The sequence below is a fragment of the Hyalella azteca genome, unplaced genomic scaffold (assembly GCF_000764305.2).
Source record: "Hyalella azteca isolate HAZT.00-mixed unplaced genomic scaffold, Hazt_2.0.2 contig1765, whole genome shotgun sequence".
NCBI lineage: Eukaryota > Metazoa > Arthropoda > Malacostraca > Amphipoda > Hyalellidae > Hyalella > Hyalella azteca.
This window is the reverse complement of record NW_025932066.1, coordinates 1-25,499: the sequence shown is the minus strand read 5'-3', so window position 1 is coordinate 25,499 and position 25,499 is coordinate 1. Positions and strand designations below refer to the sequence as shown.

Below are 25,499 nucleotides of genomic sequence, written 5' to 3'. Positions count from 1 at the left end.
CGACAAGAGGTTAGTGGTGCAGGATCTCCCAGCAATAAAGCCATGTTGACAGTCTGATAGGAGATTATTAGCAGTCAAATGATCTATCAATCGATCCCTCACAACAGATTCCATTACCTTGCAAACGACACTTGTCAAACTGACAACAGCTTCGTCTAGTGACTCTAGTCTGTTCTTGAAGGCGTTCATACTCGGAGCGTCAATTATGCTATCAGGGAGCCTGATCCACATCATCCAAATGTCGGTGACTCGAAGCGAGAAGAAATGTTATCGCATGGATGTGTTACATCGCAGTTTGTTCAGTTTTAGCCGTGGCCCCTGGTGTTATTTGGCTCTTGTTTCAAATTCTATGACTCCTTCTGTATAGTTTTTCTTTAATTTTATATTGACTGTAGTAATAACAGTACATAGTAATATGGCAAATTAGCTAATCCAACAATTGCAAACCATTGAAGCTCCACAAGAAAGCATTGCATTCTTGACACGTCTCGTACCAGTGAGGGCGTGCACGTCTCAGCTACTTATACGCTTTACAAGTTACCTTTGCATAATGCAGCTAGGGTAGACGTGTTCAGCGCCTCCTGTCAAGTTGATAGATACTTGGTCATCGAGTCTTTTCGAGTGCAATTCACTTTCTGACTGAGATCAGGGTGGTCTAGATTCGGCAACTTCAAGTCTTGACCACAAGTCACAACTATATGAAAAAATCCACTCGGGCACACTGCAATTCTCCGCCGAATTGAATTAATTTCCCGTGCATTATGTTTGGAATCTCAGATTACATGGTAATTTATTTTATTCAATTAGCTAATGTCGTATTATGCAAAAAACTGAAAAGTGGCCTCAAAACTATTGGATTGGTAGAGTGCAGACAGGATTGAGGCATCATTAATGGGAGAACTAACAACTCAGTAACAAGTAACTTAGGACTCGGGCATAGTGGCAAAGTAGAGAGTTTTTTAGACTCTCCCTCAAGTTCATTTTTGAGTCCTAGTTATAGCTATGTAGACCATGGTGGCAGGGAATTATTGTGAGTACTTATGCGTTTGCAAGAGCATCGACCGGTCCGGCTCAGCGGGGGGGGGTAGGAAGGGAATAACGAAAGTCTCATTTACGACTGGACTAACCCATTGAGCAACATTTTCTCAGTTATGGTCTCATAACAACTCAATTTTAAAATATGTACAGTTTCGAAGTTGATATAAGTAAATAAATAAATATTTGAACTGGGAAATTCCTTACTTACTTACGTTGCTTCCAGATTTATATCAATGACGTGAAAAATGACAATGACATCGGTAAAATTGGCCAAGCCATGATGTTAGAACTTCGATGTTCAAATGTTGACACTTCTGTCAAGTGTCAATATCACAATCAAAATTACTTCACAATCAGAAATGTTATAGTATCACAATCGAAAATATTATTCACAAATAACCATCGATTTCAATGCAAAACTGAACTTCCCAGCTTCATAGCTGTCGTGCTGTCAGGCGTCAGCTTTGGTTTGACGCTATATGTTTACATACGTCACAAACGGTGACGTATGTCGTCCCACGGTGACGTCATCATACAAACGAACACGTGGAGACAAAAAAAAAGCAATATTTCGCTGCACCACAAACAAATAAATGTAAATAATTGGTAATATAAAAGTTTTTCTGGAACATTTTGAGAGACTGTGCCTAAGCAGAATACGATATTAATAAATTATTAGTGAAGATAATAACAATAAAGTAGTTCATTTGATGGCCGCTGCTACTTGCTAGCGCTGGCATCTGAATACGGGTACATTCTATTGGTACAACTTCTATGATCAATTTGAATCATAAACATTTACCTAATGCAAGAAATTAGCAATCAATAATTCAACATTGTTTTGTAAGTTTTGTACCAACGGAACTATGGAAAACTACATTAATTACGTATTAGCAACTTAAGCTAAAAAAATGCACTGTAAGGGAGATCAGCTGTTAGAGAAGATGCCAGAAAGCGCGATGGATTCAATTTAGTCGTTTTTAATTTGAAATTGGTGTCAGTTCTGTGCAATAGGATCGTAAATTTCAGTGTAAAACCTATTAAAATTTTACGTTTCTGTGTGGATTTTGATGCTGTTAGCACTGAAATACTTGACAGTATCTCTGGTGCAAGAAATACTGGCTAAATACATTTTAATTTAGAAATTAAGGTCAATCGAAAATTCGAAATGACTGCTGTCAAGGCTATGTTCCTTGTTGCGAACCGATTGTTGCATCCAGTCGCTTATATTGAAAATAAAATGATTTAAGCAAGTATTTCTTGCATCAGAGATAATTCAAAGTTTGCTAATGTTAACAGCATTATAATACATGCAGAAACGTAAATTTTTTTAGAGATATTTAAAATTTAGGCTCTATGACTTGTAAGTTGTATACTATACAGTCGAATGAGTCGATAGGATTTCAAGTGGATGCATTCAAATTCAAATTCGGTCCACCACGCCCCACGGCCAGTGTAGCTGTCAGCTGACTTTCTTCAGAAGTGCAAAAGCTTTTGCCGGTGAAGGTGTTATACGATCGGTCCGTAAAGAAGCGTTGATCGGTTCAAAATGACATAAGAACAGGTTCTTTTGAATAACCTATGGATTGCCACCATGATGTAGACCATTAAAGTATTGTGGATACCACATACCAGCATTATCATATTTAAAAAATTTGTTTAAATCTAGAGTATAGTCAAATGGGGTAAGACAGGATCGCAGCCTTCATGGGATGATGGGGTAAGAAAGGACTGGTCCATGGCATGCATTCTAATTGCACTGAATTTAATATGATGGAAGAATATGTTAGAGCAATCATTGCCTTTCATTTCAGTGTTTGTTTCAACCCTCTTCTGCAAATAATGAATTTTTGGTTAATTTTCAAAGAAAACCTATGTAAAGGGTCGCAAAATAGTTAACTCGACAAGCGGAAGAGTCAGAAGTAACCCGGACATGTCTTACATTTTATTATTGTCTGTTCGACTCACGTAGTTGATATAAACTTTGATCTTTGATGACCAACGAAATCTAACTTTAATAGGGAGACTTCATGTTTATTATACTAACAAGTAATGATCTTTATTTAATTAGAGCCACGTTGAAATGTTTTTGTAAAGCCCGCTTCTAGATCATTAATGTTTTTATATACATCCTTGTATTGTTAGGGACGCTTGCTGCTTCCATCAGATCTTAAAATGTAAAAGTCTAATAGATACAGATTTGCATGAATAATGCCATTCAATATCGTTAGCTACATTAAACTGAGGGTGAAACATGGGAATGGCAATGATTAATTTATCTGAAGCAACCTTTACAAAATTAGCGTCAAACAAGCAAACGGATGTCATGTCAACCACAGCAGAGAGTATTTTATGCAGGTAATGAATTTCGCAAACTTTGCTGGAAGCAAGATTATGGATGAGGTCACCACTGCGGTGCGCACGCTACCTAACAAGCAGTGCGCCAGCGACCTGTTGCCGTCGCATCTACTTTGGGAGAATGTTGCCAGCCTAGCACCTTTCATGGTTGAACTGTTCAACTGCTCCCTTGCTGATGGCATTGTCCCTGAGAATTTCAAATCCGCTTACATCACGCCACTTCTCAAAAAACCGGACCTCGATGCCTCAGACCCAAATTCGTATCGACACATCTCCAACCTGTCGATTTTATTGAAACTTCTCGAGCGCATTGTGGCCCGGCAGCTAAATAACTACCATCATAATTCAGGTCTCATGCCCTGCCTCCAGTCTGCATACCATCATCACCACTCAACGGAGACCGCCACGCTGAAGGTTCATTTGGATATTCTGCAGGCGGTCGACTGCGGCAACATTGCGGCGCTGGCTTTACTCGATCTTTCTGTTGCATTTGACACGGTCGACCACGCCACCTTGTTGCATCGGCTAGACGTATCGTATGGCCTGCGCAATACGGTGCTGTGGGCAATCCTCTTCCTGCTATATAATGCCAACCTGTTGCATATAATTGATTCACACAGCTTGAATCCGCACATGTTTGCCGACAATACCCAAATCTATGGCTACTGTGCATCAGCGGACGCTGCAGCGCTGCAAGACCAGATGTCTGCCTGCATGGACGCCGTTTCAGACTGGATGCATTCCAACTGGCTCCAGCTCAATGCATCAAAAACCGAATTTATTTGGTTCGCAACCGCTTGTCGCCAATATCAGCTTCCAGTCAATCTTGTGCGCGTGGGCGACGAGTTAGTCGCACCTGTAAGCAGCCTCGGCATTCAGCTGGATTCAGAACCATCTATGAACAACCACATTGCCAAAGTAACCACTGCTTGTTTTGGCATCCTGCGGCAAATTCGTAGCGTCAGTCGCTGTCTCTCAAGGCCCTCATGGTGGCGCTAGTGCTGACCAGGCTGGATTATGGCAACGCCATACTCTACAGACTTCCCATCACGGCACTTAACAAACTGCAATTCGTAATGAATGCTGCCGCGCGACTCATTTGTGCCCGGCGTAAATTCGACCACGAAACCAGTTTTGCGTGATCTTCATTGGCTGCGTATCCAGCAGCGCACGCAGTTTAAAGTCGCTGTTCTGACGTTTCACTACCTCCATGGTTTAGCACCACCTTATCTTGCTGATGGCCTACGGTGCGTGTCGGATCTGCCTTCTAGAAGGCGACTGCTTTCCTCGTCAAAGGCTGACCTTGTCATCCCGTCCTCACGTCTGTCCACCGTCGGCGACAGAGCGTTCCTGGTCGCTGCGGCCAGAACATGGAATGGTCTACCAGCATCGGTGACATCTGCTTCTTTGCTGCCGTTGTTTTGTCGACACCTAAAAACAGAATTGACGCCTTTGTATCTTAGGTCTAGCCGTCATCTAATCTATCATGGATATTACTGGTTTAGCATCGGTGTTGTTTGTTCTAGCATAGACGTTGTCAGTCTTGGCATATGTCCTTTGTTTTAGCATAGACGTCATCTGTTTTTATCCTCTCGTGTCTTTTTTAGCCACTTATAACGTGCCCTCAAAGTTCGATCTGAATGAGATGCCACGACAATCTCTTCGTGGAATAATAATGAATTGAATTTTAGAAAAAAGGCGGGATAATTCAATGAAGGGTGGTAGCAGAACTGCAATCATGATCCTCTATGGCGATTCATGCTATAATAACCTATGTAACAATTTTCATATGATAGTTATAATTTTTACACATTCAAAGTACACATGACATAACATAACGCACCCAGATTTGGATACCATGATTGCTCAAATGAAGCAAAAATAAACGACAGACCATTGAATTATCTGGCAAATATATATATACATATTTTGTATCACGTAGTTTAATAACGCTCTGTAATTATGCCGTATTGACCTAATTTGTATAGTCCATTTACGCGCATTGTTATTAGGTAGTGATCGTGTCAATTTTGCCGGCCAGGAGGATGTCGGGAATGTAGTCCCAACATTGGCATGCAGGTTTGTACTGTCGACTCATACCCTACTTGCCGCAACCAGTCCACACTCCAGACTCCAGTCATTCATTAGAAGGCACTGATGGCACATCTAGAGCCATGTTGCCTTCTTTAGTTTTGTAATTTGTGTCCGATTGAATTGTGATCTATGAATGAATATTCATAACTGTGCTGACTCTTAGAACCTGAGTTGACGCGTTAGCAATCTAGTTAACTCATATCCAACCACAACACAATGCGGATACCTACATGTTTGTGTGTACGGTCAGTGCGATTGCATAATTTGCGTTGCCGCGCGTCCATATTTAAACTATTTTAGCTTTCTAAAGTATGGCGCACGGCGCATTTTTTTACCAGCATAGTACGGTGCACCGTGCAGGTCGTTAAAATGACAAAATAAATTCCCGCGCACCTGGCACATCTTCCTGACCATGGCTTTTGAGACATACCAGGCATTTCTACCTGCTACCATCACTGCCTGACATGTATTCTAAAATGGGGTAAAAAAGGACCGGACATGGGGTAAGACGGGACCACTAAATGATCCTGTTTTACCCCACAAGCGGTCCTATCTTACCCCACAAATGGTCCTGTCTTACCCCACAAATGGTCCTCTTTTACCCCTTAGTTTATCAAAAATAGCTTTTAAATTAATATATTATTGTGCATAAGTATACCATGGTACATGGAGTATTTTGGTCAAAATTTTCATCTTTTGCTTAAAATAACCTTTCTAACTTGTTAGCTTTTTTAATTAGATAAATTTAGCATACTGTTGTGAATTGCATCATGGGGATGGAGAAAATAGGGATATCTCTTCCCATTAGTGAGCTGCAGAACAATATGCAAGAGTGGTTGGGGGAAAAATCATTGTGTGAAACATAAAAAATAATTATTATCACAATTTTGTGAGAGGGCATGAGCTATGTTTGAAGAAGTGCACCACAAATGCAGTTAGCAAGAAAACACATGACATCTGACACTTAAGTTATTATCCATTGGTTTTATTACCAATTTGATAAATTTTCAGGCAATGACACTAATGGAATATACAGGGTGTTTCAGAATTAAGTAACCCTTTTAATTTGTTAATAAATAAAAAACTAAGAACGTTATGAAGTTGAAACTTATTTTATTTAAAAGAAGAACATTTTTATGGTAATATTGTATCCTAGTTTTTAAATATAATATCTTTTAAATGCCCACCACAATTGTTTTGACAAAATCAAGTGTGACGGTAGCGTCACATGTTGTGAACTCGTTCGAACGACGTTCGATGGAGTAGGCGCGCCGCTACTGCCAGTACAACACAAAGACTGCGCGTGATCTGAAAAGTAATTCAGATTGTTTTTTCCCTTTTGAAACATAATTCAGTCATTCAGTGCGTAAAGGGCTAGTTACTCGTTAGCCTTCAACTGGTCAAGATCGCTGCCACATCTACTGCTCACTTTTATCAAACTACATAATTTTCCTTTCCTTTGCTATTTTGGAGGATTCATTATAATTATTCCCATATATTCATTAGTTTGATTAGCGCGGTTTTGCTTAACACGGTAAAACTCGGGGATTTATTAACCGCGTTAATCAAGGGATTGCTGTAGCGATAATTTTTGTTCTTTCTTCTTTGCTGTAGCGAATCATGATGAAAATTTAAGGCTTGATAATTAAACACAAATTTAGCAAGCTATACAGGATAACGACGCAACAATGATACAATATTACCATGAAAATGTTCTTCTTTTAAATAAAACAAGTTTCAACTTCATAACGTTCTTAGTTTTTTATTTATTAACAAATTAAAAGGGTTACTTAATTCTGAAACACCCTGTACATGTAGCATTTGGCACTGCTCTACAATGAATCAAAGCCAACCTAATATTTCTCTGCTCAACAAAGTTTTCTCATGACAAAAACTCCAATGTGACATTGGAGTTGACTTCCCGCAACACAAAACAGTAACAAGTTGCTGTTTGATCAAATAATGTGTTTCTAGATGGATAATATTGAATATCAGATTTATATTTTTACTAAAAACCTTGTAACATAAGAATTACCTGTTGGTCCTTTCTTACCCCAGCCTGGTCTCATCTTACCCCAATGGGGTAAGATGGGACCAGCTCACTTTTTTTAATCTGTACAGAAAACTATGTTAGATGCAAAGTGTCTGAGATGTAGCTTAGAAGCCCATTGCATAACTACACCTTTTGATAGGTTTAGGGTTTTTTAGTTATTCATGGTATAGATGCTACATGCCTGTTAGTGATTTTGGTCCTGTCTTACCCCATCTGACTATAAATGAGGAAATTAAAAATGAACTGATTCTAAAAAAACTCTTGTTTGCCACTATGCTTAGAAGAAACCAACCATCTCTTCTGCTACAAGAAAATATTTACAAGTCATTAATGACATGATATCACAAAATAAATTCTTTCACATCTATGATTGAAGTCTGGCCTTGGCCTGACGTAAGACATTCATGGTTATGACAGTATGACTTCAGGTAAAGGTGGTGTCTACCCTAAAGTTTTTGGATTTGGCTTTTCCGGTTTTTAGTCTCCTCTTAAAGCTGACATTCTGCCTTGTCCAGTGGTACCATTACCATCTCTGTACGTTGATTTATGGGTTCACCACAGTTCATGAAAGGCAGGGAGGTAGGGGAATTCTTTAACAAATAGAATAGTAGGAAATTTGCTGCAAGCACTTTAAATAGATTGTCTGCTTGAGGTGCACCTTAGTTACCTGCCTGGCGACTGGCGTTGTATGAGGAGGTGTGCATGCAGTCACTCCCACCATCCTTGACTGGAATCAAGCTCCAATAACATTTAGTTTGGTATCCTTGCTACATTGAGTGCCTATTGTGATGCATGCGGGACTTTGTCGCACTCTCCTGAACATTCACACTTATTGTCATGGCAAACCTATCTCCTCCTAGAGTTTTGAAGCTACAGCAATGAGACATATACCATTCAATTTGTAAAGACCATACGGTTCATACCTATTGAGTAACAAAGCCCTTTTTTTTAGATTTGTGCATAGTTTGGATTCAAAATGGAGGGAGGGGGGAAAATCTGAAGAAAATGAGAAGAAAACAGGAAAATGTGTGTAAAAAAAATGGCAAAAATAAAAAATCGGGCTTTGTTACTCGATTGGTATGGTCTTTACAAATCGAATGGCATATCTTTCAATGCTGTAGTTTGAAAACTGTAGCAGGAGATAGATTTTTAAAGTATATTATACCTCATTTTTTTGTCTGTTTTCTATGAATTTAATTTTTCTATTAATTTTTCCAAGAAAATCATACAAACAAAATCTGCTTGTATTTTGGTTTTACATATACGTGTGAAGTTTCAGAAAGATCCATTAGTAAATGTGGAAGTTTTTCTGGAGGGTAGACACCCCCCTTAAGGGGACCGACCTAGCATACGGAAAACTTCTACAGTTATTATCCGATTGTCATGAAACTTCACATACATACGTAAAATGTAAAAAAAAAACATTTTGCTAATATGAATTTTTCGAAAAAATTGATAGAAAACGTGAAATTCATAGAAAACGGCTAAAAAGGGGTACTTTATTTATATCTAATTTCTTAAAGAACTCTCCCACCCGCTTCCCTTTAAAGAGACGTCATTAACGTAAATATTGGCGTACAGCGATGGCAGTGGTACCATTGGAAAGAGCAGAATTCCAGCTTCCAGATGAGCACAAAAACCGAAAAACGTCAAAATTGAAAATTTTAGCTAGGTCGGTCCCCTTAAGGCTACCTCAACAAGGTTAGATTAAGTACCGTAAAAGGCGTGAATGTACCAATCCACCATAATTGAGAATTGAGATATATTTATTGTATTACTTTTATATATACATAAGCTCATATATTATCAGTTTTTTGATACAAGTATTGGTTTACAATATTGAACTGGATAATCAAGTTCTGTATTGTTTTAGCAATTCCTGTGAAAAAGATTGTCACTCAGATTATTTTATCATATTATGATTTCTTATTGTTAATTCAAGATGGTTATCACAACACAACATTGACAGTTGACACAAATTGCAAAAAAAAAAAAGATGAAAATGCTACAACATCAAGGTTTCCAAGCAAAGTTAAGCACAGAATTCTAGTTTGAGAGTCAGAATGTAAACATTGTGTTTATAATGTGTTACAAGTAACAAGTGTTAATAGTAGTTATGAAGCAGATGATAGTTGAAGCAGATTTTTAGGTTTGTCAGGAGCAGCAATACTGCCAAATGCAAATGAACAGCAGACATGTATGCATGATCACAATGTATACTAGGTGTATACCAGTGCAAGGGCTGAAGGCCCTTTAAATGCTGGATTAATCCATGCACCATGCTGATGGTGGATTCCACTCTCCCACGGTAAATCTTGAGAAAATTAAAAATGAACTGATTCTAAAAATCACTGGTTTGCCACTGTGCTCCCACCCCAAACTTACATGCACAAAATGTTTTCATAAAACGTCTCACAGTTGCAGTCATGTCAGACAGTCAGTTTTTTTTAATCTCTCATTTGCCTCTATGGACTGATGTGATGGAAACTAGAGATCATCAACAAAGCATTTTAGGGGCAGTCACAGACTCACAGTGAAGAATACTCTTGCAAGAATCTGATTCTGCACTGCAGAACTTTAAATTTTCATAGAATGACATTTATTTCCCACCAAATTTATGTGAAACCATTACACATATATAACAAAATTAAAAATGCATTATAATGTGCTAAATTCAAAGTCCTCCCTGACTCTAGTTTGCGAGTACAGTTGCACTCAATTTACTTACTTTCTTGGATTATCAAACTGCTCTTTGGGTTCAACTACAAACATTTTCTGGTATAAAGATGCAACATGTGAATTATTTATGCAATATTTTTGTTTATGAATTTCTTGCAAATTTGCAATGAAAGTGATCAAGTTGTCATAGATCTTTCACAGATGTAGCAGCTGCTCCAATGTTATTAGCCTCATTTAAACTAACTTACTAATCTCTTTCCCTGAATTTGTGCTTTTATTTTTTATAATATGAATGAAAGTGTGAATTATTTCCATCTTCATCAGCTTTTCAGTAATTTACCTCATGTTTGCTGATATTATGAGTAAATAAGGAAAATTTGTTCTTCAAGTAATCACAGTAAATGTGGCACAAAAATGTTGCAATTGAGATTTGATTTTTCCATTCATTATACATAGTTTTGTATAATTTTTAAGAGAATTTAATTATTATATTTATTATGCAGATTCCTTTAGTGTATAAGCTCAATTTAAAAAACAAAATTTGACAATTTCTTGTATTGCAGGACTATGAGGGGCAGCGGCTAGCTGAAAGAATATTCCAGGCCATCATTGTTATATTTGGGGTGAGTGTACTTCCTTAATGTGCAGATGGTATCTGAAAGTATTTTGTAAAGATTTTATGATTTTATACTTTAACTTAGACCATTTTAGCCACTCTAGTCAACAGTTTTAAGGATTTAAATGGCATTGACAATGTTTTGTATATTTGAATGAAGGGTTCAAGGTTCAATGATAATTCATTTATAACTAACAACATCAGGTTTTGTAAGAAATGGGGAGTATTTAATTAAGCTTGCCACAACAACTCAGATTTTATCACAGTTTACATTAGTATTGCAGTGAATTAGTGATGGAGCAAAATGATTTCATGCTAACACTAAAAAAATTTGGAAATGCTTGTACATAACAGATGAGTATCAACTGTTATTGTGCTGAAATTTATTGAGGTACATTATGGATGCAAAGCTGCTGAATATCTTCTGAATAGGTTTTCAAATTTTTCTGATTATTTACAGCCTAAGAGTTCAGTTCTTTATTGCAGATATCAATTGCCATCAGAAGTGCATGATAATTGTCATCAATTTCTATTGCAGTGGATCTGCTGTAGTATTGATTACATTATTTCTTTATTCATAATTCATCCCTGGTCATATGATGACAAGTAACTAGGATGAGTTTGTTCATTATGATGATTTAGTTGATCTAAATATTTACACTATTTTTGAATTCCATTTTTAATTGATTTTAGTGTGCTAAAAATGAATGTTATCACAAACTAGCTAGCCGAAGTCATTCAATTGACTCCAGCTATTCATTTTTGAATAAGGTATGATAACAGTAATGCTTGTTTCCATTAGTGCCCAGTAATGTCCGCAGCATGAATCCTTTTTGGCGGTTATGGATCTATGATAGCATATTTAATAAATGCTTTTTAACTGCAGGCTGTGGGCTGGCTCTATGGCTACCACGTTCAGGATTTCAAGATGACAGTGATGGCCTTGGGTGCTGGATTTGCTCTAGCATTTTTGGTGAGGTCTAAAGCTCAATTGTTTATCATTTGATATTTTCAGTAAAGATGATGACCAGTTGCTGAGAATTTGACTCAAAGCTTGCAGATACTATGTGTTATGAACACATATTTTTTAAGTAAATTTGAATACTACTAGGATTTGTGTTCCTAGAATTTTTTTTTTATTTGTCATAAATTTCAATTCTGCTGTTGAATTTTTATGTTCAAAAATAGATTGCCTAGTTCATATGTGAGCTTAGAAGGTTAAATTTCTAAACTTGTCACTCAAATCAATGCATTGATAAGCAGCATGAGTTATATTTGCTAGCAAGCAAAAATGAACCTCTTTGGGGGAATTTTCATTCAATAAATAATTAACTTCTCCTTATTACAATAGGTAATGTTAAAAAATGATAAGGATGTAATCAATTTATTAGTCGTATATTCATCGTATATGAACTTTATTATAATATTTTTCTGAAATTTTGTGTTAAGATGTGTTATTATATGAGCTCATTACAGGTTACCATCCCACCGTGGCCGCTGTACCGTCGCGCTCCTCTTAAATGGGCGCCTGCCGTGGCTTCAGAGGACAAGAAGAAGAAGAAGTAGTGATGAGTGATGGTCTGATAGCACATGAAGTGATGATTGTTGGTCTGGTGGTGCATGAAGTGATGAGTGTTAGTCTGATGGTGCTTAAAGTGATGAGTGTTGGTCTGATGGTGCATGAAGTGATGAGTGTTGATAGTATGTTGGCAGATGACGAATTAATGTGTGTTGCATGTCCTGGATTGTGTTGGGCGGGCAGTAGAGTGAGGAATTGATGCCTTGTGGACCTCACGCCGGCAGGCAGAGCGTGACGACGCTTTCTTCATGCGTTCTAAAACAGAAAGGCTGAATTGCACGTGTTGCGTTGCGTGTTCATCTTTCATTTTCATGCCTGAGCCTGTTCTTGTTATTGGTTTATATATAGCACGTTTGGTTATATACATTATTAGATATCTGGCTGTTTTTGCAATTCAAAATAACCGCCCTCGTTTTTGTGTCTGAGAATAACGATGTTTTAGCACATCTCAATTTGTTCCTTAGTTGGGAGAATTGACCATTCGATCTGCGTATCTTGTTCATTTTTTACATACACTGTTTGACGAGAAATTGTTTTAGTCCTATTTAATTGTAAAAGGATAGAATGTGGAGGAATTTCTTTAAATGGAGCACGATGCTAATGTACGGTGCTTGCAGATTGCCACCAAATTCAATGGTAAATTACAAGTATATACTGAGTTGATTTTTAACGTTGTTAAATGATTTTATTTTTTGTTAATTGAAGTACAATGAATCAGAGTGCATTAGTTGTGACTCATTATCTTGTTCAACTCTCAAGTTTCATTGTGGATTATCTACAGAAGCTTCAAATTCACGTTTTCCACAGCTTGTTTCATTTTCATGCCGTAAGAGGGAAGACCTGCCGGCAAGGCAACTGTGACGTCACCGTCACGGCAGAATGCCATAGCTTGCTATTTTGTAAGATGTTTAGTACATTTCGCAGAAGGGGATGAAATGATAACGCATAAAGCTACATGTTGAGAATTTGGAACATGTACACTTACCGCTGGAAAATAGGAAGCTCGAAGCGTTACCTTAATTTGGGAATAGAAAATGAAAATAATAGGCTTGCGCAGTCAAATTTTGAAAATAGAGCGTTGTACTTGTACACGTTCTGTCACTAGAATAAATACTGAATCAAATATACTTAGTGGCAACTGTTTATAACAGTGTTTCCAAAAGCGGGCGATATCGCCCCCTAGGGGCAATGGAAAGATTTGGGGGGGCNGGGCGGCGGTAAGGAAGAAGAGGGCGGTAGTCCGAAGTCAATGTCAGAAGTTCGAACTTTTGTCTGACGATTTCTACACAACACGTGCAGCACATGACTCCCATCGATGGTTTTTTTTAACCTCTCCTAGGTTTACGTCTCGGACAAATTAACGGCCGGTCTCACGGCAAATTTCCAAATTCAATGATTCAATGATATCTCTCAAACTTATGAACTTAACTCGATGAAACTTGGTACACATATTCATTAGGACCTAACGATAATGTTTTGATCGTGAAAATTGTTTGAATCTTGCCATCGTTTGTTTTTGCCATACTTATATGGCAATACGGGCCGAAATTCACAGTGATCAAGTAATTTCTTCCAAACTACTAAACAGATTCGAACGAAATTTCGAATTTACAGTCCTAACTACCGAACGGTAATGTTTAGCTCGTGAAAAATTGTTCGATTGTGCCTTCGCTCGCGAGTTTTTTTCATTTCACCTTCATTCGTGATTTAAACAGCAATGCGTGCTTAAATTCGCAGTATCCAAGAAATTTTTTTCCAAACTACTGAACAGGTTTGAACGAAACTTAATATTTAAATGGTTAACCTCAGCATTGGTGATGCTTACAATTTTTTCGTTCTGCCTTCGTTTGCGAGTTATACGGCTATACGTATACGGTTTTTGGATTAAACCGGCCAGTAGAAAAGCCGGTCGTTTATCCTATACCTGTATAACTCGCGAACGAAAGCAAAATAGAAAAATTGTCATGAGCTAAACATAACCATTGAGAGGTTAGGTATTTATATCCAAGTTTCGTTGAAATCTGTTCTGTAATTTAGAATAAATTTATTGATCGACGCGAATTTAAGTGACAAATTACCCAGCGATAGGTGCCGAATATAAGGAAGTATGAAACTCGCAAACGAAGGTAAAATCGAAAAAAATTTATAAGCTTAAAAATCACCGTTTGGTAGTTAGGAATGTATATTCAAAATTTCTTTCAAATCTGTTCGATAGCTTGGAAGAAATTTTTGATCACTGCGAATTTCGGCCTGTTTCGTAATATACGCGTAACTCACGAATGAAGGTGAAATAAAAAAAAATTACAAGCTAAACATCACCTTTAGGTTTTGATGAATACGCGTTCCAAGTTTCATAGATCTGCGTTCATTAGTTTGGGAGATATAACTTGATAATTGAATTTTGAGATTGGTCGTGAGACCGGCCACGAGTCCGGTCGTAAATTCGCCCGCGACGTCCCAGGTTTCTAGTGCTGAAAGTTTAAAGAGCTGAAAAACATATTGGTTCACCAAATGGGTTCTATTTGTGAAATACACATTTGTGTTTAACCTTTATCTTTTAAAATTGCAGCGTACAAAATTTCAAGAGAGAGGCGTATGTCTGTGGGGGGCGCTAAAAATTCACTAGGGAGCCAAAGGGGGCGCCAGCCTGAAAAAGTTTGGGAACCACTGGTTTATAACGAAAAGGTAGACAAATATTACACCAGAATTCCTCACGTGAACAATTTTTCCGTACCTTTTCTGACACGAACTTCGCACACCATTAAGCTTCATGGGTGAGGGAGCGTTCAATGGACAACGTGCGCCCTGCCTGAAAATTTATTAACATCTGCGGCACAGAAGGAACACGCTTGATAACAAATCAGGGATGGCGAAATATGAGTCTCGGGGATGACATATCCCTAGTCCTTCAAAAGTTTCTGTGTCACCCATATGAGTCTCAGAGATGACATACCAGACAAATGAAACTCTGGTGATGATTAGTTATATGAGGAGTTACCTCGTCAAAATGACTGCATATGAAATAGCTATGCAGGGATGGTATCACAAACACGGTGTAAGGAGGATTAAGAAGGATGCAAGAAAGTAAAGCCGGTATCCCGTTTCCCAAGCTGGGCAGCGCTACTTTGAAATGTAGCGGCCGCTACCGCTTCATGCTCTAAATGTAGCGGGCGCTACCGCTACCGCTACAATTGCTTAAATGTAGCGCCGCTACTTCTACTGAAAATGTAGAGGCCGCTACATGTAGCGCGCTACTGCCCACCTCTGGTGGCTGACGTGATTAGGAGACCTAGGGCTGGTGACGGCCGAACTTGCACGCGAGCCCAGATTTTACCAAGACCTGCTGGTCTCAGGGAAGTATGACTTCGCAACCCTGTGATGCAAAGCCTCAATGCCTGTTCTGTGCTGATAGCGCTCAACATTTAGTCAACAATTTCGCCCATCAGTTGGTTCACCCCATGAGTACAGTCTTTCGAAATTTCGAATTGGTTAATAGTGTCATTAACACCGCATGCTCTAGAAAATCTTACACTACAAATACTATGATAACTAGGTGCCTAAATGTTTTACCATTGCACGATTTTTCAACGGCACAGAATGCCAGTCTCTCTCGCACGCCCCACGTTACACCAGTTTTCTTCTCATCCTCATCACTCCTAAAACTTTATGCCTTTCCAGTCTCATTGCACACATTTGTACGTCTTTTCACAACCAGCGCTTGAACAAACCGTAATTCCCCATCTCTACTTCCATCATAAATACGAGTCTTCAAATTATTTTTTTTTTGTTTTATATCTTCAGTTAAAATGTCGCATATTCATACTGTGGTATATTCTTACGTAGAAGACAGGCATCCAAAGAACACTTTAATACTGAATAGAGGCCTTTTTTGTTAGACATACAAAAATTTAAATTTCCCAATGTTTCAATAGGGTTCGTCTGCTTTTTTGTTACAAAGATGTAGAGTTCTCATTAGAGGGCCGCCAGTCTCGAGTCATTACCAGCGAACGATTAGCCGCAAGTCGCTGACCGTTCATTATTTTATGTTCAACATTTTTCATTCAAATCCTGCATGCACGCAGAGCTCCGGTGCTGGATACTTAATTCTTACCTGGTGATAAACTTGATAATCATTTAAGGTCACGATATATTTATCAAAATGGGTTTATTATTCCTATTATAGTTAGTTTATTGGTAGTTTATTCACCTATGGTAGTTTATTCATTCCTATTATTTAAATTGTTTACACTAGAATAAGTTCAATATACGGTGCAATATTATAGAGCTTTTTTACACTTTTTTAAGATGCTTCCAAAATATTGCAAATTTTTCAAATACTTAATTTTACTCCGAAGTAACATAAGAAATACTATACTAAGTATAAACTTTCAGCATATTTTCATCGTACCTTGACAACCATGTGGCAGGATAATGCTCAGGTATAAACATGACATGTGCTGTTAAAATACTTTCGCTTGAACTTCGCTAGCATGTTGTAATATAATAATTAAGTATACAATGAAAGTACAACCATGACCCGTGGCTAGGTAGAAGACTTCTCAGCTGCTACTTCAGAAGCATGTGACAGCATGTGCCTCAAGTACCAACATGCCACGGTCATGCGACCATGTAGACTTCTTCTCCAGGACGATGTCAGTAAAAGATGGCACCGAAGGGAAGACTAGCTAAGATTCCTCCGGAAAAGGAGGAACTAGTAGGGTAGACTTCTATAGATATTTCTATTTATGAAATATACCATGTAGACTACTGTTTTCACAACATTATGTCAGCAAAAGACGGCACTGAAGGTAAGACTACTAGAAAAGTCTACTTTGTAGACTTCTTCTCCAGGATGATGTCAGCAAAAGACGACACTGAAGGTAAGACTACTAGAAAAGTCTACTTCGTAGACTTCTCCAGGACGATGTCAGCAAAAGACGACACTGAAGGTAAGACTACTAGAAAAGTCTACTTCGTAGACTTTTCCAGGACGATGTCAGCAAAACACGACACAGTCGGGAAGTGTTCGCCGTCGCTGAGCTCGACAGGAGCGTTGTCAGGTCTACTGGCTAACGCCACACGCATACCCGCAGCCAGTACAGCGCGAGCTTCTGAAATTCAATAATTTTTCATCATATATTTATAGTAAATTATAATATATAAGGTAATTATATTTCTTCTCGATATAATTCACGCAAGACGTGATATAATAATAAACTCTGACGTCAATACATTCAGTGACAATGACATTTTCGGAATACTATCATTATATTTTTACTCAAATGATTCACACGAGACACGAAATGATTTAAAATGGATTTACAGAAGAACTGAAATTATTATCATCCTATTATCACACATGGAGTGACATTGAGCACTTCAGAATACTTATATTTTTTTGTCCCAACGGTTCACACACGAAAACATTCAATGTTAAACCCAATTCTCCTGTAGAAAAAAAATTATTATCATGATGGTAACACGAGGGGGCTTCAAAAAGTTCTTGGAGCAGCAAAAATTTGAAAAAAAATTAGATCAGTACTCACTGCAGTTAGTGACAGAGAGCGCATTTCAAGCAGTTCAGTGAAGTCACGGACGGACGGACATGACGAGCACAATAGCGCCTTTTTACCATAAATGAGAAAATGCGCTAAAAACGGTCAAAGGTGTAAGGTTTATTATTCAATATATGTTCATCTAGGCCAATACATTTCTGTAAACGCTTATACTAGACTTTAAGTCCACCTGTGTAAAACTGAGAGCAATGCGATTTGAAGCACGTTATGGCAGCTCTTTATACTGCTTCAACTGATGGCAACAGGTAACTTTCAATGACTTTTTCAGGTTTGCAGATGAAAATAAGTCAATGGGTCTAAGAGATGGAAGTCTAATGATTTCTCATCAAAATTCGCGTGGCTCAGCTCTGTCTGCAGAGCATCATGCGCGGTTGCATTGTGGTGGTGTAAGAAGGCGCGCCGATGCAGCTTCACAGGACGTTTTTCTGCGAGATTCTTGGACAATTTTATCAAAATTTCTTCAAAAACAAGAGCTGCAATGGTTTTCTTGTTCTCGGGGAATCAACAAATGCGATCTAATCTTCATCCCAGAAGATAGTGGCCATATTATTATTATAACGCTCAGATTTTCCTTTAACTAACCCACTTTCACCCTTGGACAGCCACTGTTTCGATTGAGTTTTGTCCACGGGATTGTACTGGTAGTGTACTGGTAGAGTGAACTGGTAGAGTGAACTGGTAGAGTGTACTGGTAGAGTGTACTGGTAGATTTTACTGGAAGAATGTACTGGTAGTGGTAGATTGCACTGGTAGATAGCACAATTTCATCCCCGGTCACGACTCGCAGCAGAAATTTTGTAGTGTTCTCATAACACTTGTTCAAAATTTCAAAATAAAGATCTGCTCCCAGATTCCTGCTGATCTGCCTCGAAGCCATCGAGCGAATTTGCTCAGTACCCAAACTGCCCAGCAGAATTGTGCGTGCGGAACCCACGGAGATGTTGAGAGTATCTGCTACCGATACGTTGGTTATTCGCCTATCTTATTCAATGAGATCACGAACATCATCAATGTTTTCCCCACAAAATGATGTGCTTGGCCTGCCTCCGCAGGGTTTATCTTTGGTCTCATTCCGCTTCTGGGGCGACTAATCCATTTTTAGGCAGCTGATTTTATTGGGGCATTATCACCAGAAATTTGTCCCAAAGAGTCAACGGTTTGGGGATGTTCTTTCACCGAAACTTCATCATGAAATTTTTGTTTGACCGGGCCTTGATTTTGGCAGATGCCATGTTGTTTAAACGCTGTTGCATTGAAAAAAGCACCCCGCGCTTGTAACATTCATTCAAAAGTTCAAGTGAGAACACGCTATAAAAAAATTGATATAGGATCGTTATGGTGCATTGATATCACATATTTTTTCATTTAATTTTAAGTTATGTAAATTTTTCACGAAATTTTTGAAGCCCCCTTGTATTTATTTAAACATTTATCCAATACTCTGATGCAAACAGTTCATTGTCATTAGAAGTGAACTATCAAATCTTGCATTCCATTTATAAGAACATCTTTCACGCTGAATTATTTAAAACTCAAACCGCAAAATCAAGGTAAATCATTAAATTTACAGCAATTGATATTAACAAAAGTTATAAATTATACTATCGAATAAAATCGAACCTGAATATTCACATGCACCAAAATTTAAATCTTCACTAGCGCCATAATAGATTTATTTTCATGCACTTGAATCAAAATGCTTACTAGGCCTAAATTTAAATCTTCACATGCACCTATTATTAAATAAATGATCTGAGAATAACAAGCAATATTAATTAATAATTGTGAGGAATGATCCATGTCGCTACTCTCACCTGCCTATTAATAAATAATTGATCTGAGAATATTAAACAACTCATCACCTAATAATTGTGAGGAATGATCACTAGCGCTTAAATTGAATTCTTTTCATGCACCTAAATCGAAGTGTTTACTTGGCCTAAATTTAAATCTTCACATATACCTATTATTAAATAAGTGATCTGAGAATATTTAATTAATAATTGTAAGGAATGATCCATGCCATTACCCTGACCTGCCACGATGTCGGCGAGGAAGAGGATCTTGTCGGCTGGAGTCGAGATCAACGCGGCGATTTTGACGTAACTTTCGGATGCCGTCTTGGGGCCCACGGCTGTGTCGAAGTGACCGTTCAGGAACTGTATATATTGTAATAATTTGATTAGTAATATAATAATAATATCAGTAGAACATCCTGAGTCCAGAATCTAACATCACTGACCAAATCAAAAGAAAGAACTACCACAACCTCCAGTGCTATCAAAAGATAATCAAGCAAAAAGATTGATAAAAATAAAATATGTGAAAATTTTTACTTTATGATAAAATTTTGGACGGGGTAGCGGGACAATCTCGAGTAAAACGCTGCATAAACTGCCTAACTGTCGTAGTCTTATGGAAGTAATACTTGAGAGGTAGTAAGAGTAATACTTGAGAGGTAGTAAGATTAATACTTGAGAGGTAGTAAGAGTAATACTTGAGAGGTAGTAAGAGTAATACTTGAGAGGTAGTAAGAGTAATACTTGAGAGGTAGTAAGATTAATACTTGAGAGATAGTAAGAGTAATACTTGAGAGGTAGTAAGATTAATACTTGAGAGGTAGTACGAGTAATACATGAGAGGTAGTAAGATTAATACATGAGAGGTAGTACGAGTAATACTTGAGAAGTAGTACGAGTAATACTTGAGAGGAAGTAAGAGTAATACTTGAGAGGTAGTAAGATTAATACTTGAGAGGTAGTAAGATAAATACTTGAGAGGTAGTAAGATTAATACTTGATAGGTAGTACGAGTAATACTTGAGAGGTAGTAAGATTAATACATGAGAGGTAGTACGAGTAAAACTTGAGAGGTAGTAACAGTAATACTTGAGAGGTTGTAGTAAGAGTAATACTTGAGAGGTAGTAAGATTAATACTTGAGAAGTAGTACGAGTAATACTTGAGAGGTAGTAAGAATAATACTTGAGAGGTAGTAAGAGTAATACTTGAGAGGTACCGGGTAGTAAGATTAATACTTGAGAGGTAGGAAGAGTAATACTTGAGAGGTAGTAAGATTAGTAAGAGTAATACTTGAGAGGCAGTAAGAGTAATACTTGAGAGATAGTAAGAGTAATACTTGAGAGGTAGTAAGAGTAATACTTGAGAGATAGTAAGAGTAATACTTGAGAGGTAGTACGAGTAATACTTAGTAAGTAGTAAGAGTACACCACAAGTTACGTCTATGCACTAGCTAAAGTACTACCGGGGTGAGTTCACCGTAATCGGTATGTGCGAATAGTAGTTTTTGTGCCGCCACGCTGTACTTAGATGCTGTTGCTGTTAATAGATGTAAACTTGTACTCCAGTATCCTCCCTCCACTGCTTCAGGCATGTCGGCATATGTCCGCGTATACGCTGAGGAGAAAGTGCTTATAGAAAACCGCACGAATATTATTTATGATCTTATTAGCGCATTTTCTCATTTATGGAAAAAAGGCGCTATTGTGCTCGCCATGTCCGTCCGTCCGTCTGTCTTTCTGTCTGTCTGTCCGTGACTTCACGTTTTCGTCGACGAGAAAATGCGTTCTCTGTCACTCACTGCAGTGAGTACTGAGTTATATTTTATTTAGTATACATACCTGGCTACTTTTGTTAACGTTGCAAAATACAAAGCTTAGTCATCATTCATGAATTTTATGATAACCTATCTCTCTCTTCTATTCACTTATCGAACATTATATATTAACCACAATATGGTTAAACCTTTGTCTACAGATACATTAACTGCTATCAATACCATTCGTATCTCAAGGCCTGATAACGAATGTTACCCTAATTACTCTAAAGGTTAAAAGAACAACTATGTCACTATTAAATTGTCATGCATGTAAAATGGAACTTTTCTGAGAAACAATAAGTTTGGACGGACGACTAAAATCTGTTTCTATAACTCAGAAGAAATATCTCAGGAACATGGTAATTCTTGCCAGCATTACAATAGGAATTCTACTACTTAAACCCTCTACCACCAGGCATGAGTAACCGGAGCAATATTGTCACAAGCCTACTTCCCAAAAAGGATACGTTCTAGTGAGCGCAAAATGACTTGCACTGATGGTTGCCGCCACGTACGACAACTTTAAAATGTTCTCTGTTGCGTACAAACATCCTCAGGCTGCTACACTTTATATGGTAGTTTACATATAATTTAAGTTGATAGTTATGTTCCCGGAGAATGACATGTGGCGGTAGGGGGTTAAGATCTTAACAGCTGATCGCTAAGCATCCGAATTTGAAGTGGCAAAATTTTAACAGAACACGAACATTTTCAAGCAAGAGGATTTGCGGCAAGATTGCACTCACAGTCCTTAGTGTTAGAATGTTAAGTGCAAGATTCTAAATCAAACGCCTGGTTGAAATCAAAATTACACATAATTATTGAATTAAACGTTTTTCCACCATATTTTGACCTCTCCTTGTAAAGCTCGAATGAAGGTTTTTATACATCACATATAGGTTTCAAAACGGTTAATATTCGTTCAATATTTTTGGTCATGTTACTATGAACACCTTTAGTAGCTTCCCATGATCATTTGTTTTCGATGTCCTAGATACCATTTTTTTATTGAGGAATATTTTAAAATTGCGGCATTTAAATTTGACGAAATATTAAATTATTTGTAACTCCGTGAAGAACTGAGGCTGCGACGAGAGCCAAAATCTGATTTTAAATTTCAAATAACTCACTGTCCCTTGAGTCGCCCATCTTCGTATCCTTTCTTCCATATTTTTCCCTGCAAGTTCTTCAGACATGGCACCTTCCTGTCCTGAGCAATCATATCCTGCACCAGCTTCACCACTCGATCAATCACGCAATCCTGGTCGTTGTTTTCTACACCAGCAAGATTCTCCCCACTATCTTCTGCCGAATGTTGGAATAATGTTAAATTGAGAATATGCAATTAAATAGTGATTATAATTAAATAAGGTTCATATTCAGGTATGAATATACCTAGATCATACAGTTACGTCCAGATCACACAGTAAAATACATATCATACTTGCTGCAATAATTCATAAGAATTTAACACAAATAGTAATGCACTTTGTAAGCAATAATGACTCGTAAAAAATACATGTGAATTTTCAACCCAACACTATATCATTGGAGAATACACTTCAACTACTTGAAGATCTCAGCGAGATGTTATCGGGATCATTATTTGGCTAAAAATCGGAATATCAATGAATCGTTAGAATTGATATAACCGTCTAAATTTTAAATCAGGAACTCTTTGTAACCTCAAAACCCAAATAAGGAACCAAGATGTTAAAAAGTTAAAGTATATTTCAAAAGAATTTATAAATATAAGCTGTAAGTGAAATCATGACTTGTATACAGTATAAAATCCCTCGCCTATCGCGAATGTTACAGACCACGGCCGCAATAGGTGAAATTCGTGGTAGGGAATTGGTCGCCTTATAGTACTTGCATCAACCTAACCTGCAACAGCATCAACCTAACCTGCAACAGCATCAACCTAACCTGCAACAGCATCAACCTAACCTGCAACAGCATTAACCGAACCTGCAACAGCATTAACCTAACCTGCAACAGCATTAACCTAACGTGCAACAGCATTAACCTAACCTGCAACAGCATTAACCTAACCTGCAACAGCATTAACCGAACCTGCAACAGCATTAACCTAACCTGCAACAGCATTAACCTAAGCTGCAACAGCATTAACCTAAGCTGCAACAGCATTAACCTAACGTGCAACAGCATCAACCTAACCTGCAACAGCATTAACCTAACCTGCAACAGCATCAACCTAACCTGCAACAGCATCAACCTGTCCTAACCTGTCGCAGCACTGCGTTTGCATCGTCTCTTGTCTCCCGGCTTTGCCAGTTGTCCTCCAGGGTGGCGTCGCACATGCGATGCCGCGAAAGGGAACAATTCGTCCTGCAAGAAGAAAGATTATACCACACATGTTCTCGCATCGCTTTAGAATTTAGTTTAGTCCTTAAGTAAGCTTTACACCTTTATAAGCTCGCTTAACGCGAAATAACGCCAGATGCCAGTTGACCAATTTACTCAACGATAAACTACATCTCGGTATCCATACGGACCATACCTCGATTGAAAACTTCAAGTTCATGTATGACATGAATGCTAATTGTTTAATAAAAGTATGATTTTACAGCTCCATCTTCTGACATACGTCAGAAGAGATTTTAACAGCGAATTTGGGAAATACGAACGTAGTTCAATACAAAATTCTTGACGAATATTGTCATTAAATGCTTGTTTGTTTTAAAAATTAGTGAGATGATGAAGTTTTTTTAGAATTATATTAAGATTAGTATTTTCAATTTTGAAAAGCAATATGAATTACTTCTAGTCTGGACTCTGGATAACAGATGACTTTATTGATCACACCAATGAATCACACCAATGACAGTATGACACCATTCAGAAGTAAAAAGTTGCAAGTAAATGTAGACGTAACTTATGTAACTAACTCAATCTTTACTTTCGTAACTTCGTAAGAGACGTGATACTCAAAGAGACCAAATTTTCAATTCATGATTTGAATCTCGATACCACACAGAAATTGAATAATGAAGGGTTGTCACAGAAAGATCTTCTGGCAGCTAATTTTGAAGTTGTTTTCAAGGTTAGTGTTATAACTAAAAGCTGGAACAAAACTCGAAGTCATCAAGTCAACAGTGTGTGAGACAGTGAGTGTGACAATCGAGACAGACAGCACTCCACAGGCTTCAAACATGACGTATTGACGATTTACAAACCTTGACAAATTTGATGGAAGTAGTGGTTCCTTCGACATCCAAAATCACACAGTCTACACAGAAAGTCAAGTCAGAAGATTTATCCATTCTAATGAGAATTTAAATCTTTAAATGAATATGATATTGAAATGTGTCTCAGAGACTCAGACTCTCAGTCACCAAGACGTGAACAGACACACAACCTTTCTCACTGCTAATCGCTTACTGACTACTGAGCAGTGTTGCCAGGTTTTTTCTTGGCCTGAATACCAGATTGCCAAGCTCAAAATACCAGAAATATAGCAGAAATTCTATCGTTCAAACACGGACTAATACCTCCAAATTTAATAAAACTATTCGTCAGAAACGTTAGTTAGAAAAAAATTATCTTATGTACTGTGCAGTTATCTGGCTTGACGATAATTAGCCAAATTGAACACGTTATATTTTGTCACCTCTGTTTGGAACATTTTGACACTTTTCTTTTCCTGTGTTCGATTACATTGACACTTTTTCTTTTTTTTATCAGTGTCATTGTGGCACTTTTTCCTCTTCGCTCAACATGAGCAAGCCACGGAAACAGGTCATCTTCATTTTGCTTATTTTCGTACATGCTTGCATATTGCATTAATCTAACATTTCGGGTGTGATCACTTGTTGCGGTTGAGCAGATAGATTTTGGTCCGAATAAGGGACTCCAGTACCGTAGT

At 37.8% G+C, this 25,499-nt stretch overlaps 2 protein-coding genes across 2 annotated transcripts; one reads left to right on the top strand and one right to left on the bottom strand.

Moving 5' to 3' along the window:
- The first annotated feature begins 562 nt into the window (after positions 1-562).
- On the top strand, positions 563-13,221 carry LOC108682988 (signal peptidase complex subunit 1-like). The gene is made up of 4 exons (XM_018172258.2): positions 563-785; positions 10,786-10,845; positions 11,725-11,811; positions 12,315-13,221. Exons 1-4 carry the CDS (start codon positions 762-764, stop codon positions 12,402-12,404), a joined length of 261 nt encoding a protein of 86 aa, XP_018027747.1. The 5' UTR covers positions 563-761; the 3' UTR covers positions 12,405-13,221.
- A 6,639-nt stretch (positions 13,222-19,860) lies between these two features.
- Positions 19,861-25,001, bottom strand: LOC108682987 (enolase-phosphatase E1-like). Its single transcript, XM_047883943.1, has 5 exons — positions 24,811-25,001; positions 23,860-23,962; positions 22,741-22,924; positions 21,257-21,422; positions 19,861-20,152 (listed from the first exon to the last, which is right to left on the bottom strand). The coding sequence occupies exons 1-5, from the start codon at positions 24,895-24,897 to the stop codon at positions 19,910-19,912; spliced, it is 783 nt and encodes a 260-aa protein (XP_047739899.1). The 5' UTR covers positions 24,898-25,001; the 3' UTR covers positions 19,861-19,909.
- Positions 25,002-25,499: the final 498 nt, after the last annotated feature.